This window comes from Rhinolophus sinicus, chromosome 5 (assembly GCF_057876585.1).
Source record: "Rhinolophus sinicus isolate RSI-liver-muscle chromosome 5, RSI-T2T, whole genome shotgun sequence".
NCBI classification, from domain to species: Eukaryota; Metazoa; Chordata; class Mammalia; order Chiroptera; family Rhinolophidae; genus Rhinolophus; species Rhinolophus sinicus.
This window is the reverse complement of record NC_142505.1, coordinates 14,026,560-14,046,322: the sequence shown is the minus strand read 5'-3', so window position 1 is coordinate 14,046,322 and position 19,763 is coordinate 14,026,560. Positions and strand designations below refer to the sequence as shown.

The 19,763-nt window shown below is 43.8% G+C and overlaps 1 protein-coding gene across 4 annotated transcripts in view; it reads left to right on the top strand.

Annotated features, from left to right (window-relative positions):
• CTDSPL (CTD small phosphatase like) overlaps positions 1-19,763 on the top strand; it is a 117,803-nt gene that overhangs the window by 38,753 nt on the left and 59,287 nt on the right. Inside the window, exon 1 of one of the 4 annotated variants that reach the window (XM_088798275.1) lies at positions 14,415-14,542. The exons of the other annotated variants lie outside the window; for them this stretch is intronic. Within the exon in view, the coding sequence (XP_088654401.1) occupies positions 14,524-14,542 (19 nt within the window). The 5' untranslated portion in view covers positions 14,415-14,523. Of the gene's footprint in view, positions 1-14,414; positions 14,543-19,763 lie in introns of those variants that run through there. 4 annotated transcript variants of the gene reach the window in all.

Here is a 19,763-nt window from a genome sequence, read left to right as displayed (position 1 = left end):
GGTAATGCAGTATTTAAAGGAAGTTTTATAGCTTTAAATGTTTGTATTAGAAAAAAGAAAGGTCTTAAATATGCTGTTCAGTAGAACTTTCTGTGATGATGGAAATGTTCTGTATCTGTGTTGTCCCATCTGGTAGCCACGAGCCATGTGTGGCTATTGATTACTTGAAATGTGGCTAGTGCAACTAAGAAGTTGAAATTTTAATTAATTTAATTTTAATTAATTTAAATTTAGATATCCACATGTGTTTATTGGGTACCGTATCAGACAACACTGGTCTAAAGTCAGCAATTGAAGGTTTCCCCTTAAGAAAAATACGTATACAAAATAAGTAGTAAGATAAAGATGAGAGCATAAATCAGTAAACTGGAAAACAGATTTAAAAAATAGAGAAAATCCATAAAACTCAATGCTTGGTCTTTTAAAATACCAACAAAGTTTATTAAATATAGAGAGAGCACACAAATTATCAATACCCAGAATAAAACAGTTGTTGTCAATTCTACAGACATTAAACAGTTCACAGGGCAGTATTATGAACAACTTTATGCCAAAAGAACTCAACAACTTAGATGAACTCTACAAATTCGTTGAAAAATCGAATTCATCAAAACTGACACAAGATGAAACAAAATCCGAATAGCCCTAATCTATTAAAAAAAGTCTAATTCAACATCAAAACTCTTCCCACAAGTAACTTAGAACTCTCAGACAATGTTGGTAGAGATGTAAAATGCCACAATCACTTTTAGACAAAAATCTGGCATTTCTTATAAAAACTATATTACCTCTTTGACTCAGCAATTTTATTTATAGTTATTTACACAAAAGAAATGGAAATATATGTTGACAAATACATGTAAAGCCTAGGTGTCCCCATTAAGAAAATGCATAAGCAGTGTTATATTCATACAATGAAATATTATGTGGCAATATTGAGAAAATTACTAATATATGCAACAACATGTATGAAACTAAATGACATGCCAAGTGAAAGAAGCCTTCCACAAAAAGAGTATATACTATACTCGTATGATTCCATTTGTATGAAATTCTAGAACAGATAAAACGTCTATGGTGGGGGGACATAAACCAAAACAGTGGTTCCCTATGGAGGAATAAGGTTTTGGGGTTTTTTTACACTCAGGTGTATATATTTGTCTAAACTCAGTGAATATGCACATAAGAGTTGGGCACTTCATTAAATATAAATTTTACCTCAAAAGAAAAAAGTTAATTTTGAACTGTAATTAATGGTGGGTACGCTGAATTATTTAGAAGTAGAATGATATCTGTAGTTTACTTTGAAATACATCAAAAAGATTAGATGGATGGATAGAAGAATGTGTGTGTGTGTATAGACATGCAATAAAGCAAGTATATAGTGAGATGTTAATGATAGCATCTAGATGGCCTGAAACATACTGTGTTGTATATTTGAAAATTTTTATAAAAAAATGCTTGGGAGAAAAAGTGAGGGGAAAGTGTGCTTTCCATTCCATGTCTACAGAGTTACTGACACGCAGTTAGGTGAGCCTTCATTGAGGTCTGCTTTCATAGACAAGAAAAATGTGGTTTGACCACATTTGTTCCCAGTTTCTTGAGAGCTACTATCAGCAAAGGACTGTGGAATAAGTAATATGAAGCAAGCATTTTCCCTGTCTTCTGGAAACTTGCAATCTAATGAGGGATAGAAAACAAATATACAAATAATAGAGTACAATACATTCTCTATAGAGTTATGGACAAGCTAGTGTGGTTGTGCAGCAGGGTGAAAGCATATTATTAAGTTGGAGGAGCCATGCAAGCTGTACAGAGGAGAGGAGGTTTTAGATACCAACAGGACAACGGGCTTCAATAGGGAAGACGGTATCCCAGGTTGACAAAGGAGCCTGTAGAAATACGAAGTAAAGCCAGACAGGTGGGGCTAGGGCCTTGAAAACCAGGTCTGGGTTTTATTCGGTAGACAGGTAGGAGACCTTGTGTCTTGGGGCAGAAGAGGGAGATGAATGCTGTAACATAAATGGTACTTATTGGTATCTAGAAATGCAGGAAGCCCAGAGGGGAGCCCTGCCCACCTCACTTTATTGTAATCATGCTCCCATGGAAGGGTACCTGGGCCCAGGCGTTCACCTGAAGGGCTTAGACTAGAGGACCGCCAACGTCGTTCTAGGTCTAGCGTTCTCTCGTCAGATGGCTGCTTGAAACACTTGGTGCTCAGATTAAATATTACCTCTTGCAATGTTATTTTGCTCTCTTAGCCAACGCTTTCTTTATAAAGTCTGGATTGTATTTTTAGATATATTACAAATTCCATATTCAGAGTGTTAGAGCTCATGAATTATTGCTGTGTGGTAATGTTGTTTTTCACAGAGTTGTAACATTTCAAGCTATTGAACTTTCACATTATGAAAGAAAATGACTGTGTTGTTAAGTTAGATGGGGGTCAGAGGGGAATCCGTACAAGGTTTGTCTCACACGGGATCTAGTAGTCGGAATAATCTGCAACTTGAAGTGAGACTCTTCACAGGATGCTTGTATCAGTCTGGCAATTCCCAAGTGCAAGTGTGTTGTACAGAACAACACAATTTCTTTTGTTGAAAAGAAAATCTATTACCGTGTCAGTTTTTAATAATAGTTTTATTATTATCTCTGATGCACTAACTAGTTGGATCTTTCACCCAGGGAAAAAAAGGCCCAAACAGTATATTGAACCATTGGGTGAGTGATGAAAAATGTTTTCCTCTCTTAGCATCCAGGTCGAGCTGTACATCTGTGTCAAGAGTGAAGGCAAGATGCTGGAAATACTGTTATTTGCAGACTACTGTGATCAAGCATTTGATGTGAGGAAAGGAATGATACGCTGAAAAAGTTGTGTGACGTGGGAGCACTAACCTTTGGGAGGAGAAACAGAAAGAAAGGTAGCCCAGAGCACACCCAGTAGTTAGTTTAGCCACTGCTGGGTTAGTTTGATGACTGGCTTAGAACCAGTTCCAAAGGCACGAGCTTAATTCCTTATGGAGGGCTGGCTATACGAGAGCTCTGTTGCACAGAAAACACGTTTCTTAGCATTTCATTCACTTTTCATCTTACTGGGGAGAGAAACCGTAGCATGACCTCATCAAAATCATTTGAATGGTTACCAAGCCACACCTCTCCAAATAGCTCATATATTTTTGTGTTCTGTGAATTGGGCAAAGATGGTCAGTATTCAGATTTATTGATGGAATGAGTCCAGAGTAATTTCAGAACCACCAGTGTCTTTTACAAAGCGGATCTTCTCTCAGGGAACCCCAGTAAGAGGGGTCTCAGATCAGAGCTGCTTCAGAGGAGTAAGGGAAGTGCCTCCACACCCGGGCCCCAATAAAGGGAGGAAGGTGCTTTCCTCTTCTGGGAGATGAAAAGTGCCACATGGGAGAATCTCTTCCATTTTAAAAATATTTCACTGAAATGTGCACTTTCTGGCTGTTAGCAAATGGCATGTTATGAAGCCAGATAGCCTGTCCACATAATAAAAACTATGTCACAAGCTCTGTCATTAACACACTTTCCCCTTTCTTCAGCTTATTTATAAGGATTGCTCTTTTGGCTGTAAAAGGAACCATAGAAATTTTAGAAACACAGAAAAGTGTAGAGACAAAGTCATCCATAGTACCACAAGTTAAAGATTTTAACCACTGTTAGCTTTCTAAGATTTTTCTTCTTGCCTTTTTAATTTCTGTTACATATGTATATGCATAAATATCATAAGGGGATCTTGGGAAATATGCCACACATAGAGTTTAACATGCCAGCTATTTGTCACATAACATAAGAATGTTCCCATGTTTTAAAAACCTTAGAGGATATCATTTGATGACTAGGGAATATTCATTACATTTTGTGGGCATAACATCACTTTTTTAAATAGTACCTCAGTAGGAGACATTTAGATTACTTCCAGGGTTCTGCTGTAAAAGTGACAATGTCCGTTGTTTCAGGAGACACACTTCTGTTTCTGGAGAAGGAGGAGAAATATGTGAGTTTGCCATGGTGCCTGGTGCCCCCAGCTGAGCCTGTTCAGCCCTCTTCTCGGGGCTTCCATCTGGCTTTCAGTGTGTGCTCCAAAGGCACCTGGGTCCAGACGGAAGGAGTAGGGAGGGAGTACTCAGCTCCACTGATCATACCAGAAGTCACTTTGTGTCTGTTCTGCACTTCCAAGAACAAGCAGCTCTGGGAAAGGGAGTTGCTCTCAGTGGACAAGCCCTCTGCTCCCAGAAGCCATTACGGCAAAAGACCTAGCCTTTCCTCACTCTCCCTCTGAAAGAGAGACACCTCTTTCTGGGTTCCCATTTGTCTATGGTGTAACGTCTACGGTCTCCTAAAATAGTGGAGCTTTAAGTGGCTTGGCCTAATAATAGTAATAACAGTGGCTAATATTTATTGGGCATTTGCTATGATGTGTCTAGTGCTTTACATACAGCATCTTGTTTAATTTGCAAACCTCTTGTTCTAAGAGCAAGAGATAGTGTCATCCTGGGAAAATAAGCATGGTGGGCTCTAGTGTAGTGCAGACCTTGGTGAGAGTCCCAGCTTCACCATTTACCAGCAGCTCCGTGACTTAGGCCGCTGGATCAGTTAGGAATTTATTCAGCTGCAGAAGTCAGAAAACCCAAACAAGAATGGTCTAAACAAGTAGGTGGTTATTTTTCAGACATAATGAGAATTCTGGAGGGAGCAAGTTCAGGGCTCGGACAGTGTCCTGAGGGACCCAGTCTCTTCTCTTCCTGCCTGAACTTCCTTGGCATGTGGCCTCGTGCCACATGGTTCCAAGATGGCTGCTGCATTGTGAGGGCTCATCTCAGAGTGATCCAGGCAGGAGGAAGAAGAAGTAGAGGGGATTGAGGGCAATTCCTGTATCAGGAAAGCAAAAGCTTTTATTGGAAACTCTCAGTGTATGTCTCATTGGCCAGACTTTGTTATGTGGCCACCTCGGTGTTAAGGGACTCTGGGGGGGGGAGTCTTAGCTGGGCACATGCCATCCCTAAAGGAATCAGTGTTCTGTTAGGGAGACCAGGGGATGTGTGATGGGTAAGCAGCCAGCAGTGTCTGCATCAGCAAGTCACTTCATCTCTTTGAAGCTCAATTATTCCTCCAGTACTAACCCCTCCCCATTACGAGAGGAGCGCCCAGTTAGCCTCGGGATGGGGCACCGTGTGGAGATCCCCAGGGGCGTGGGCACACTCACTCCGCAGGGCCGCGGCAGCACACGGGCCATTCACCATGGCTTTCTCTGCTTCCCTGCAGGCCTGCTGGCACCTCATTGTTCAGGATGTACCAGGACTCGGGGGACCCACTGTCATGCTGTCACTTTCGAATCGGGCGTCCATGGCTCCCTACCTTAGGGCGTCCTCCACGTGTGCAAAGCTGGTCTCTCTGCCCACGTCTTTCTCGCTTCTACTCTTCTCGCTACTACCTCACCCCAGTGCTGCCTCTGCTACCACTACTGCATCTCACATCCAAACCCCCCACCAGAGACAACGTGCGGGTTGGCCAGTCACCCTCAGTGAGGAACCTCAAGTCAGGCCGCCTCACAGCAGGCTACCCCAGTGGTCACCAGTCGTCCTTCAGCCCCAGAACAGGCTGTGGCTTCTTTTCTCAGCAGACACCTGAGGCGATGGCGAGTGCTCATGGATCCCAGGTCCTCTAGTCTCTTACCTCAGGTCTCAGGTGCACAGCTCTGCACAACTCCGGGAGGGGGGGTCAGCATCCGTAATGAAACCCGTGTGGGTCGTGCTCTAGGAAACACCATTGTCCTGAGGCTGAGCAACAGCATGGCGGAGCAGGCCCCAAGGAAGCCTCAGCTGTTGTTTGAGATGGTGCTGGTCCTCAGCTTATCTGGCTGTTAGAGGCCCGGGCAGCAGCCTGGGCCACCGGTGTACTAACACCAGGGCCCAGGGGAGAGGACTGGGGAAAGGGCAGCTGGTTTGATTGCTAGGGATTCCTGAGGAGCACCTGGTCATTGGAAAAGGAAGGTGCTGGTAGCTGCATCCTTCTTTACCCCACGCTGCTGAGAGGTGAGGGGCGATGGTTAGGAGAAATGAGGGAGTGTGTGCACATTCTTTGAAATGGTGACTCATTGGAGAGGCCGCCTTGTTGTTATCACAGCTGCTGCAAAACAGCGTTGAGCCCTGAGGTATGAGCCTGCCTTTGGAGGTAGGGGCCGGGGGTGGGGGTGGGGGGTGTTGTTTGGCAACACAAGCCAGGGAGAGCTCATGTTTAGTGATGGGGGAAGGGGACGCGAGGAGGATTGATGAATAAGGCTTCTCAGTTTCTTCAATAGTGATTTTAGGTTATTTGTGTAATTCTTGATGAAAAGATAAAGTGCACCTGGGCCCTGAGGGTCACATGCGAGAGTCAGGCCCTTGTTATCTCAGGAGTTATCACAAGGCTGTGTAGGCCAACCATCAGCAGAGGATACATACTTCCACCAGACTCCTCAATTTGGGCTCTGTGTTGGCTTCACAGTAAACCGGGCACAGCTCGAAGTCTCTTGGGACAGAATCCCAGTAGCTCCTCTTCTCTGCATTTATACTCTTCCCCCAGAGAAGCTACAGTGGGTCAGGGTGCTGGCACTGCTAGAGCAGAGTTCCTGCCAAGTCCACATGCAGATGCGTCTGGCTGGTGCCAGGCTCCCAAGCCCGCCTTCCACTGCCGCTGCCTCTAGAGAACTGGTTTATTCAAGCAGCACATACATGGGCCGTAAGAGTTTGAACAGAAAATAACTGGATGGCTCCGGCTTGCTCACCAGATCCCCGCCACCCACGCTTGTAGCTTCAGGACTTCCTCAGCCTGTCCAGGGCTGGAGGGCTGTGGAGTAAATCTCCTTAACATGAAGAATTCTATAGCATAAAGTTGGCTGCGTGCGCTGGTTGCATGGCAGACCGCCAGCAGAACAGCTCTTCACTGAAGCTTTGAACTGGATTATGGGACATTGGCATCTTAAGCAGAGAAGAAAGCCAGATTGCTGAGCAGACCCAAGCTGCTTATGGTTCTTTCTTTGGTTGTTAGCACTGATTCCCTTTGGGGGAGGGCCCTTGGCGCCTTTTTAGACACCCAGGAGCAGTGGTGCGCTAGGTCGAGCTTCAGAGGAAAGGATCCGCACCAGTGATGGAAAACCCGGACTACTAATGTTGCCCAAGCTGAGAGGGAACCTCACAGTGTGACGAGCTGTGCAGAGGGAGAAGTAGCTCACCGGAGTGGTGACTCACTGGAATAGAAATGGGAGCGTGGGGAGCCCATTAGGGACAAGAGGTCCCCTTTCCAATTCCCTGGTCAGAGACATACTATTTTATTCTCAAGAGTCAGCACCTGTGGATGCCAGACTCAGATCTGGCACTGGGAGTGGCGCAGCTCCCTGTGTTGGTGCCCAGCCTGCGGCCTCCGTTCAGCCTCATGGAGAAAACGTGTGTGGCCCTGAGACCCTTTCCTTCCTCCATGTGCAGGACACACCTCCACCTGCTGAATGCAGCAGACCCGATCCAAATCTCTGTTGCTTTCTTCTCCACGTTCTCTGATCTGGGCAAGTGGTCTTTCTGCCCAACTGCACATCGTGACTATGGTATTGCAACAACCTCCGAACTAGGCCTCGTCGCCATCATCCCGTACATCTTTCCACATAACCTGCCAGAACGTGATGCAGTCTGATCACTGCTCTGGTCTGGTTTTCAGTGCCTCACCTCTGCCAGCAAAAGACAGAAGAAGGCGGGAGAACCTTCCTTTGTGATTCGGTCCCCACCTGCCTCTCTGAGTCTTGTTGCACTTTGTTCAGCCTACAGCTCCAAACACTGGACTTTGGACTCGGGGGAACATTTAGCGATGGAATGAATGAATGAATGAATATAAAAATTAGGAAGCCAAGCATGAGTTTGTAGTTAGAGAGCTATCATGCTAATATCTGCATGAGATGAATCGTTGATGGTCTTTTTGATGGTTTTCTAGAGATAAAGCTATTATCCAAAGAATTGAGAAGACTGTCTTGCTTCATAAAGGGGGCAGGGTTTGTAGACTATATATGGAAATCGAGAATCAAATAATGTCTTGATCTTCCATTTTGAATTTTGATCAGATAATGCCTACAAAAAGGATCTAATTGATTTGCCTTTTTTGTTTTGTTTTTTAAGCCAGACAGTTCTCCTGTCAACTTTCAAAAGGCTTGAAAGAAAATGTGGTTTCTAAAATCTCCTGGAGGATTTTTCCAGGCCCAGGCAACTCATGGGTCAGTGCACAGTTGCTATTTCTGGATGTAAGTAGTGACAGTGCCCCGCCAGTGCACTGAAGGCCCGGGCCTGGTTGTCCGACCCACCAGGGAGGTTGGGTGGAAGGATTTCCTTCCCCCTTCCCACATTGTGCCGCACCGGGGCAGCACTGCAGAGCCACACACACGTTCTCCTGCCAAGTCTGGGTTGGCATGTCTGTCCCTGCTGCAAGGGGTTTTATTCTGAGCTGGTCCCTTTACATTGTGAGAACCCGACGCCCCTGTCCAAGGTGTAGCATACCGGTATGAACAAAGTCTGCATTTGGGGTGTAGCTCTGGGGAGTGTAGACTGTACCGTGGAGGGGTAGCTTCAGAATACACTATCCATGCGAATAAACGATCTCCAGCTAGTTTGGAGACCTGTTAGTTTTCCAGGTTTGAGTCATGCTTATTGGAAAAGAATCCCCTGGTCAGATGGAGCATGGAGGAGTGTCCCCAGGGATTGAATTCCCAGCCCAGCTCTGCAACTCATCTCCTGATACTCTGGGCCAGGCCTTGCCCCCAGGGGCGCAGTACCTTTCAAGTTATGGGGTTGGGTTAGTCTGTTCTTGTGCTGGATGTTTCCTATTTGCCTCTGCAGCTCTACTCTCCACTCTGCCCTCTGCACTAGAAAGTGACCAGTAGGGAAATGGGCTCCCTTGCTTCCTAGCCCCACATTGTGTTCTTTGCCTGATGGGGATTTGGGAGGGAAGAAGAGCAAGGACAAAGTATTGAGTCCCCTGGCTCTTCCCTGTGGCATTAGCAGGTCTCCGCTCCTGGCAGGCAGCCCTCTCCACAGGACACTTTGTCTCAGGGTTGCAGTCGCCTCTCCTCCCTCACCCTTTGGTCCTAGGAGTGTAAATGTGTCACTGTTACTGGGCCCCGAACACTGTGCTATGGTTCACCTACCCTCCTCACCCCTCTATAAATGGTCCCTTTATTAAACTCTCCTCAAATGACTCAGTTTGAGAGTGCCATCTGTTTCCTGCCAGAACCCTGGCGGATACGGTGCCTAAGATCTTTCCCAACTCCCCCAAAAAAGATCCCTGCAAGTAGGGTCAGAGCTGGTCCTCTGGGGCTCCCATCTTTCGCTAGTGCCTCCCTGCATGGTTCACCAGGATGGGAGGGCAGGGCTGGGGGAAAGATGATCTCCAGAATCACTAGGATGGGATGCACTGTCGTCTTGCTAAGCACAGACTGTGAACCCCGATTTCCAGGAAGCGCACAGGTGTGCTGTCCCACTGTGGTGACGGGGAGAGAGCAAGGGATGATCCCACCAACTGAAGCTGGATGGTCACTCGCCCCCCTTTGTACCTCTGTGACTGTGCTGTGAGTAAGTCACTTCACCCTCTGAGCCGTAACTTTTCCCTCCTACCCCAGGGCTGATAACCTGACCCACTCATGATTGTTATGAGGTGCAAGGAAGGAGTCTGTGAAAGTGCTTTGTTAAACGTCAAGTGCGGGACTGAAGAGAGCTGCGGTCGTAAACAGCTTTTACTGTTGGAGGGGTCATAGGCAGGGCACAGAGCCCAGTGGGGACATTCTCCTGCCTCTGTCCCAGCAAAAAACCTGCTTCCTTTCTCTCTTTCCTGCTGTGTGCACTTGCTGAGACATACATGCCTCCCAGAGTATCACTTTCAGGATCAAAGCTTGACCTCCGAGATACCCGATTACAGAATCAGACCATCAAACATCTGTGGCAGCCTTCTGACATCCCTGGAATTCCGATCCTGACCTTGATGGTCTTAGGTGGTCACGTACGTCCCTTCTAAGAGCGGCTGCTTCCCAATAGATGTAAGAGAGGAAGGGGGACTTAAAATTACATTTTTTTTATTTAAATATTTTTCATTAAAGTTATTACAGAGACTTCTTCACATACAAGAAAAATACATTCTTGAATGTTGCCTATCTCAAATGCAACTTTCTCTTTAACACAAATGAAGAGACTTAAGGAACTTGAAACATACTACTTGGCCCTGTTGATAGTATGTCATGCCGTACGCGTACCGTCCACATGCAGCAGGTGTGCAGGACAGGTGGGAGAGCTGAGGAAAGAGAAAGGGGGGGGGGCAGGAGGGACCAGTTAAGAGGGGGCGCAGCATCAAAGGCCCTGGTGCACACACACCCCCTTGTATGTATTACACAGCAGTTAGGAACTGTGCACATAGCAATGTGAGTGAGTGTTAAGAACATAGTGCTTAGTGGAAACAATAAGGAGATGCACCAACTAATATTTCCCTAAGTTAAAAAAAATAGGTGCCCAGAAAACCCATTGCACATTTTGTGAGCACTCCTGCAAACACAAAGATACACCTCCAGCACCTTAGAGAGTTTGCCTGTGGGGTGAGGGGCATGGAAGTGGCCTACAGGGATGAAAGGAAATAGAAGCATGCACACAGGGCTTTGGTCCAGTCGTGTCCATCATGTGCTGGGACGTTCACATGTGGTAAATGCGGCCCTCTGCTCCTGAGGTGCGAAACAAAGTCCTTAGCTTCGCTTTTTCTTTTAGGTTTTACAAGAAACCTAAAAGCTTTTACCTTAGGTTTGCGTGGTCTTCCCCCGTAGTCCTCTGTGTAGCCCCTAAACCACAAGTTGATGGCACAAAAGTAACCTGTGTAGGGTCAGAACCCAAACACCAATGCTGCCTAGAAGCCACATGAGAGAGGGCCTGCTGTGAGCCGCCCTTCGGGCTCACTTCTGGAAACTCACCGCCTGTAGTGCCCACCAAGTGGGCGAGTGGCCATCACAGTAGGCAGAGTATTCCAAATGTGACTCTCTTTTGTTTAAAAAAAAATGCCTAATGGAAAGTGGAAGAGATGGCAGATACATGTAAACCTATCAGAAGAGCCTGCGTAAAATATTTTGAACAATATACCCTCTTTTCTCTTTTTGGTGTATTTCTTTTTAGTTTCTTGTCATGGGTAATTTTTTTGCAAAAGTGATATCACTTGTCTACATAATCACATTTTACATAAACTATGTTGTTACATCCTTTCCCCAGTTACTCTTTTTATGTTGTATTTAGCAGTATTTTTCCATAGATTCTGTCACCGTCATTTTTAATGACTGAGAAATATTTTATTGACTAAATATACCAACACTTAATCAGAATGACATTTAGGCTGCTTTCTACTTATCCCCCACCTATAAGTAATGCAGAAAAGAAAGTATCTGTGCTGCATGTAACTTATTCGTATTTTAAATTAATCCCTTAGGATAGACTCAGGAAATGCAATGACTGGGTGAAGGAATATACAAAGCTTCTGTGACTTGGTAGAAATTACTAAATTGCTTTCCAAAAGGATAGTAGCAATTTACACTTCCGGCAGTGCTATATTCTTAAACCAGCATTGTGTTCTGTAAGTTCTTAATTGCCAATTTAATAGCTAACGTACATAGAGTTTATTTTTGCATTTCTTTAATTAATAGTGAGATTGAAGTTTTTTCCAAGTTTCTTAGAGCTTAGTATTTCTGTTTATATTACTGTTAGGGGTGGTCTTTGGATTTTTGTTTTTGTTTCAGTTTGTGTGCAGCCTTTACCCAATGTTGATATTTAGTCTTTGTCATAATTCTATAACTATTTTGTTTGCCCTTTTACATTTTTTGAAATTTTACATAAAATGTTTTTCTTTAGAGAAACTGATACTAATTTATTGATGTTTCTGTTTATTTTGTTGGCTAAATAAAAATCAAGATACCCTGTTGGTTAAATTTGAGAGAGAAATTTTACAGCATGGCTTGATGAAAAATGCATCAAATTGAGGGCTTTGAAGGTAGACCAAGCCAGGTTCCCATGCCTGCTCGCGAGGTCCTAGCTGAGCAGATAAGTCAAGCTCTCTGACCTTCACTGTCTTCAATTATGACGCACCTTCCAGGTATGGGACGGGGCTGATGAACAAACGGCAGCATAGTGGGTGCCCAGTAAACAGGGATCCTTTCCCCACTCCAAACCCTCGGGCCGAGCGGGCCGCCCGGGTGCAGTGGCTGGCTGTGGGCGGAACGAGCCTCAGTGCCCACCCAGGCGGCCTGTGGCGTGCCCAGCACCACCCTGGGGCTGCTGTTTCCTCCCAGGCGGAGGCCCAAGGACACAGCAGTGGCTGTGTTGCTTGCCAGTAGCACCAAACAGCGGTGTTGTTGTTCTGGCGTATCTGTAAGCAGCTTCCTGTTTGTCCTGGTGTGGTGCTATTCTTCTCGTCAGCAGCAGGAGGGAAAGGAACAGTCCTGGACGGGTCGCCTCAGTTCTCTAACTTCCGGCAGAGAGAAAGTCTGGCCTTTTCCACCAGGGACTCTGTGACCATGGTCATGGGCTGTGTGACCTTGAGCAAGGCCATGACGCCGAGTCCCACCAGTGGGGAGGGAATGAAGGCAGGGGCGGAAGTCACCGTGATCTGGAATCCAGGGTGGAGGTGCCCATGGGCTAACACTAGTGGATTTTAAACGTGTGCTGATTAAACATTAAACTTGTATTTCCCACAAAGTGAATGTATCACACACATGGCCATTTTCTTCACATTCTGAGAAGAATGGTTAAGATATGAGCACTGGAGCCAGACTGCTGGGATTCCAATCATAGCTGTACCTCTCATTAGCTACGTGACTTGGGGCAAGGGACGTAAGGTAACCTCTCTATGCTTCAGTCTCCGTATCCATAAAATGGGAGGATAATAGTAACTACCTATTAGGGCATGTTGTGATGGCTAAATGAAGTCATCTGAGTAAAGTATTAACAGAATTCTAGGCCACATGAGTAACCGTACAATACTTAATGTAAGGTCCTAAGATTTTGCTTTGTAAACTCCATGTGAATCTATGATTGTCAGAGGACTACTTTTTAGTCGGACATCTGGAAATTCAATTTAAAGAGAATTTGGTGAACTATCTCAGCTCATTACAAGTTGATAGTATTTATGAAGAATATGCATCAAGAGTATAGGAGATATAGTCCTAAAAAGTTAGTTGTAAAACATAGTAAATGTTTTATTTTTATTGGCTTTGATTTTTAAAATTCAGAGCAATATTCCCATGAAAGAAGTGTGCTTGCTGCTGAAATAGATGTCCCTTTGTCCCAGGGAAACACATACAGGCTGAATTATTCACAGAGGGGGAGCCAGGGGCTGATGGGAGAGGTGTGAGCTCACCACATGTGAATGTGGGACCTGATATCTGGGGGAGGTGAGCCTGTGGGTACAGCTCTTCTCTAGCTCCAGTGGTTCCAAGGTCAAGGTCCCTGCCCTGTGTGCAAAGTCCCCGCCTCTGCCCAGCTTTGTGTACACAGGGCTTTGTCAGATGATGTTGTCCCGTATCTCTCCAGGGTGCGAGGACAGATGCAGCGCGTACAGTGAGCAGACAGGTAATTTAAGAATTACTTAAATGCCTTGCTTATTTCAAAGCAGTGTGTCATAGAAGACTGACTTGGTTTATTGCTGGATTCAGGAAATTAAAGCACAAGGGGAGCCCTAGATGTGGTTGCGGTGGCTGCTGCATTCACTTTTCCACAGCGCGCTTTGCAAGGTGACTGAAGACCAAATCCGAGTGTAGCACTCGGGGATGTACACATCGGGAGACATCGCAAACTTTTGGTGACGATGTGTTGTGCAAACTGAGTCCCGGCTGCAGAGTCTCGCTTACTTTTGTTAGAACTGGGAGAGAATTCAGAGGAGGGCCAGCAAGCTCTGAGAGGGCAGACCCTCCGAGGAAGCAGAGCTGTGTAGCTAGAAGAGGGAAAGCTGAGGGGGGAGGAACAATGAAAGGAAGGCTTCTTCATCTGGGGTGCAGATTAGCGGTTTCTAGGTCCACTGAATATCTAACGTGAAAAAGCTTTGACAAATACAGGGAGACAATAACATTGGAGAAAAACATTTTTTAAAACATTTTAGTAGATGTCCAATGCAGGTTTCGGCTTCTCTTACTGGGAGGGGCAAGAGGAGGGGGAGCAGCGAGAATCAGAAACCTGTCCAAACACCAGGTGACACGTGTAAGCCTCTCTACAGAGAGGCAAGAACAGGTTGAAAACTCACTACGAAAACCAGTTCAGTTGATTACAGTTTAACATGTTCATCTCTGACTTTAAAACCACCTTGGTTTATGGTGTCTTTGGGGTGGGGAGGGACTTAACGTGGTGAGGTCCAGAAGTCATATGACTGTCCCAGCGGGGAAGGACAGAGTGCTGCGCCAACCCACCCCACCCCCAGGAGAGTCGGCCAACTCCGTCCTTCCTGCAGCCCTGGCCATGCCTCGCTAACAGGAAAATGTTTTCAGGCCTAAAGTGTAAGTTGTGAAATAGGGCTTTGTAGTACCCAGCCTCTTGTTGGTTTTGAAGTATTTCCTGTATAGGCTGTTTTGTATTAGAAGTCTCTGGGTAACATAGACCCTCAGTAAATCAGGTGGCTGTTAACCAGGTTGCAGTTGCAGGCTGCCCAGGCACGAGGTGCCCACACAAGGCAGAGAAGCCCCCGTATGTTCAGGATGGGAAGATGGGAAAAGATGTCAGATGAAGCCGGGTGTGTGTGTGTGTGTGTGTGGGTGTGTGGGTGTGTGTGTGTGTGTGGCAAGACCAGTCTTCAGTAATAAAGACAGCCGCATATTAGGAATCCAGTTATCATTTCAAAGCAAGTCACACTGTAAAGAAGGGGACCTTAACTACAAGGATTTGTGAGAACCGGGTAAATGAGTAACTTCCCCATCCACATATATTTATTAAACATTAACCACACATTAGGCATTATGTGAGAAACCCTCCCAAGTCTAGTTTGTGATTTCCGTTGTCCTGTCTTCGTCATTGTCCTGTCTTCGTCATTACCATGGCCCCAACACCCAGCCACGCTATACTTTCAGTAATGGCTTTCACTTCTTAAATGCTTGTTATGTGCTAGACGCTGTCCTAAGTGCTTTACAAGCATTATTCAGTTTACTCTTCACAGTAACTGCCTTTCCCAAATAAGGATAATTGAGGCTCAGAGAGCGTAAATAGTTTGATTAGAAACTTAATAGACATGTAAATGGAAAACAGTATTTTAAAATCAAGGTGTACCTGATTCGTCCACTACTTTCTATACCTCCTAAATAAGCAAACAACACAAGACTCAGCAGTCTTCACCCTTTATACTCAGACTATATTTTGGACTAAAATTTGGAGGTGGCGGGACACGGGGTATAAATCCCTCCTTTTCCTTCTTCCCAGAAAGCAAAGGAAGACTGATTTCCTGGAAGATTGTCTTAATTTCAGGTGGAAGTGAGAACTGGGGAGACCCTACAAACTGGAAATGCTTATTAATCTCATTGTTTTTATCTTAAAGCAGAATTTTGTAACCTAGTCCAAATTATAGATGTTATAGATGAAGAAACAAGTCCAGATAGGGGAAGAGCTTTGCCCAGGATTACGCAGGGCGTGGCCCGTTGCTCCAGGAATCTAACATTGGTCTCTCTGTGTGAACATATACGAGTTTGGACAATTAAGTTCGTGAACTTCTTGCAGCGATGTTGCTAACCTTTTTTGATATCAGAGGGATTACTCATTATGAATTTGTACCAACTGGACAAAGAGTTAACCAAGTTTACTATTTGGAAGTGCTGAAAAGGCTGTGTGAAAAAGTTAAGACGACCTGAACTTTTCACCAGCATTTCATGGCTCTTGCATCGCGACAATGCACCAGCTCACACGATACTGTCTGTGAGGGAGTTTTTAGCCAGTAAACAAATAACTGTATTGGAACACCCTCCCTACTCACCTGATCTGGCCCCCAGTGACTTCTTTCTTTACTCGAAGATAAAGGAAATATTGAAAGGAAAACATTTTGATGACATTCAGGAGGACATCAAGGGTAATGTGATGAGAGCTCTGATGGCCATTCCAGAAAGAGTTCCCAAATTGCTTTGTAGGGAGGACTGGCGTCCGTGCATAGCTTCCCATGAGGAGTACTTTGAAGGTGACCGTAGTGATACTCAGCAGTGAGGTATGGAGCACTTTTTCTAGGATGAGTTTGCAAACTTAATTGTCAGACCTCTAATATTTACCTGAGACTGTTTCCAGGCTTTCTATTCTATTACATTGTTTTATTTGTCTATTCTTTTACGAAAATTATACTTTCTTAATTACTGTTGTTCTATAAGTTTCAGTATCCAGTGGAACAAGTCTATATTGGCCCTTTGCATTTCCGCGTAAATCTTAGAATCAGCTTCTTTGTTTCCAATTTCCATAAAATGAACAAACGAAAACTGCTATGGTTTTCATTGAGATTGCATGGACTCTATAGACCAGTTTGAGGAGAATTGTCATGTTTACAAAATCATTAATGTGATATGTCCCTCCATTTTTTAGAGACTTGTAAGTTTTCTCCGAATAACGTTTTAGAATTTTCTGCATACAGGTCTAGCATATCTTTCGATTTATTCCCAGATAATTTATATTTGGATGTTAATATAAACTATATCAGTTTTTTTTCTTGTTCTAAATGTTTATTCTTGGTGTTTCGAAATACAAGAGGTATTTCCAGACTGACCTTCCATGTATTTCCCAACTAATTGTTGATTCTAGAAATTTATCTGAAGAGTCTTTTGGATTTTCTATGCACACAATTAAAATATCTGTGAATGAGATTTTCCCCCATTTCTTAGGCCTCTATTTTTCCAGTGTGATGTTTAATAGAGGTGGTGATTCAGGCATCTTTGACTTGTCCTTGATCTCAGCACGAAGCTATCAACATTTTATCAAGTATGATGAGTGCCACAGGTATTTATAAATAACATTTATCATATTCAGGAAGTCCCTATCTAGTCCTAGTTTGTAAGGAGTTTTTATCATAAATGGATGTTGAATTTTATCAAATTGTTTTTCTGAATGTAGTGATACGATTTTTCCCCTTTGTTCTGGTAATATGATGAATTGTATTCCTGCATTAAACCCATTTGCTTGTGATGTATTTATTATCATTTTTATGTAGTGCCGGACTCATTTTCCTAATATTTTGTTCAAGATTTTTACATCTATGGCAAAACAAGGATTACCTATAATTTTACTCTTTTGTAACGTCTTTGCCATGGTTTGATTAGTCTCTTAAAATGAATTGGGAAGTGCCATCTTTTTTGTTCTCTGGAAGGATTTATGTAAGATTAGTGTTAATTGGTGTTGTTTGTTTTTAAAACATTTGAATATTTTCTTTCAGTACTTTGACAAAATTCCAGTGTCTTTCAGCTTCCAGTGTTTTTGTTAAGAAATTAGCTATCAATTTTATTGTTACACCTTTTATAATAATCTTTTTTTCCCTCTGGCTGCCTTTAAAATTTTCACTTTGTTTTTGGTGCACAGCAGTTTACTATGATGTGTCTAGGTATGGTTTTCTTTTTATTTATTCTGTGTGGGGTTCATCCATTTAACATCTTGGATCTGTGCTTGACATCTTTACTCAGTTTTGAAATTTTCTTGGTTATTATTTCTTCTCCTCCATTCTCTCTGTCCACTGCTGTGCCTCTAATTGCATATCTATTAGTCCTTTTTTATTGCATCCTCTATATATCTTACCCTCTCATCTTTATTTTTTATCCTTTTGTCTCTCTGAGTTTCAAACCAGGATTTTTTTTTTAATTTTTTTGGATCTATCTAGTTCACTAATTTTATCTTCAAGTTGTATTTAAACTGTTGTTAAACCCACCTATTTTGGATGGTTTGTTAGCTCAGTTGGTTAGAGCGTGGTGCTAATAACACCAAGGTTGCCGGTTCAATCACCACATAGGCCACTGTGAGCTGTGCCCTCCTTGAAAAAAAAAAAAAGCCCACCTATTAAATTCTTAATTTCAGTTATTTTATCTTTAAATTTCAGGATTTCTATGTGTTCTTTTTGTTTTGTTTCTAGTATTCTGAGAAACTTTTCAATTTTATCATTCAACTCTTGAACATATTAAACATAGTTTTTTGGTTTTGTTTTTCTTGTAATTCTGTGTCTGATAGCAGCTTTATTTTTAGCCCTCGTGCATCTGGTTCTATTGCCTATTGTTTACTTGGAATCCATTCATATTGTATTCTATCCTCATAGACCTAGTTATTTTTTATTGAGTGTAAGACATCATAGATGAAAAGTTACCAAAATAACTTGAGGCCTTGGATGATGTTATCGTCCTTGAGGGAGAACTTATATTTGCTTCTGGCGGCCCTGGAGAACTAGCACTGTTACCACTACAACCTAGTTCCAGGGATTGAGAGGCCTTCTGCATCTGTGGGTCATTTGACTCCTAGGGCGTAGCACTTTAGGAGTGGGGCGCCCGCTTTAGTTTCCTGCGCTTCACAAGCCATCCAACATGCTTCTCAGCCTTTCAGCCTCTTAGCCAACTCTTTCAGAAGTGGCAGGCATTCTTAGAGGAACAGTGTCCCCCAATGCCAGGCTTGCCTCTCTGGATTCCTCTCTACTCCCGAATCTTGGCTCCGTTATTCTTCACTGCCTATTAATTCTCCATAACGTCGAACAAAATTTAAAAAATATATTTCCAGCTTTTCTCATTGTTCTCCATTGAAAGGATAGTCTAAATTACCTAGTCTGTCATTATGTCACAGGTTTTTAAATGTGGTGCTTTTATTCACGTGCTGCTTGAGGAGGATGAAATGGTCTTGCAAAAAGACGTGTTAAAAGGGATGTTAATGTACAGCATGTGGAATATAGTCAGTAATTATTCTGAGAGCGTGGTACGGTGTCAAGAGTTTGCTGGATTTATCATGGTGGTCACTTCTTTAGGTATGTAATAAATGCTGAATATCTATGGTGTACACCTGAAACTAATATAATAGTGTATGTTAGCTATATTTTAATAAAAATCTTCAAAAAAAAAAAAAAAAAGACATGTTGAAGTCCTAACCCCCAGTACCTCAGAATGTGACCTTATTTGGAAATAGGGTCATTGCAGATGTAATGAGTTAAGATCAGGCCATACTGGAGAAGAGTGAGCCCTTAACCCATTGCGACTTTGGTCCTTATAAGAAGAGAAGAGACACAAAGACTCAGGTGCACAGAGAGAAGATGACCGTGTGATGATGGGGTTAGAGATTGGAGTGGTGCCATCTACAAGCCAAGGACTGCCAGCAAACCACCAGAAGCTAAAGAGGGAAAGGATTCTCCCTGGAGGTGTCAGAAGGCGCATGGCCCTGCCGGCACCTTGATTTCACACTTCTAGTCTTCAGGACTGGGGAACAATGCATTTCTGTTGCTTTAAGCCACCCAGTTTGTGGTACTTGGATGTGGCAGCCCTAGAAAACCGGCAGCCTTGTGGTACTTTGATATGGAAGCCCTAGAAAGACAGTGCTTCATATACATGTACCAAGTACTTTCCCATAAACCACCTTGTTTGTTCTGCACAGCTGTCCTGACAGGAAGGCAGGAGGCCAGGTGGTGCTAGATGAGATCAGAGTTAGAGAAACTGAGGCCCAGAGAGGACGCATCAACATTCCCGGTGCCAAGTCACCGGGAAAGCTTGGGTGTACCTAAGTATCCTGCTTCTTTCTACT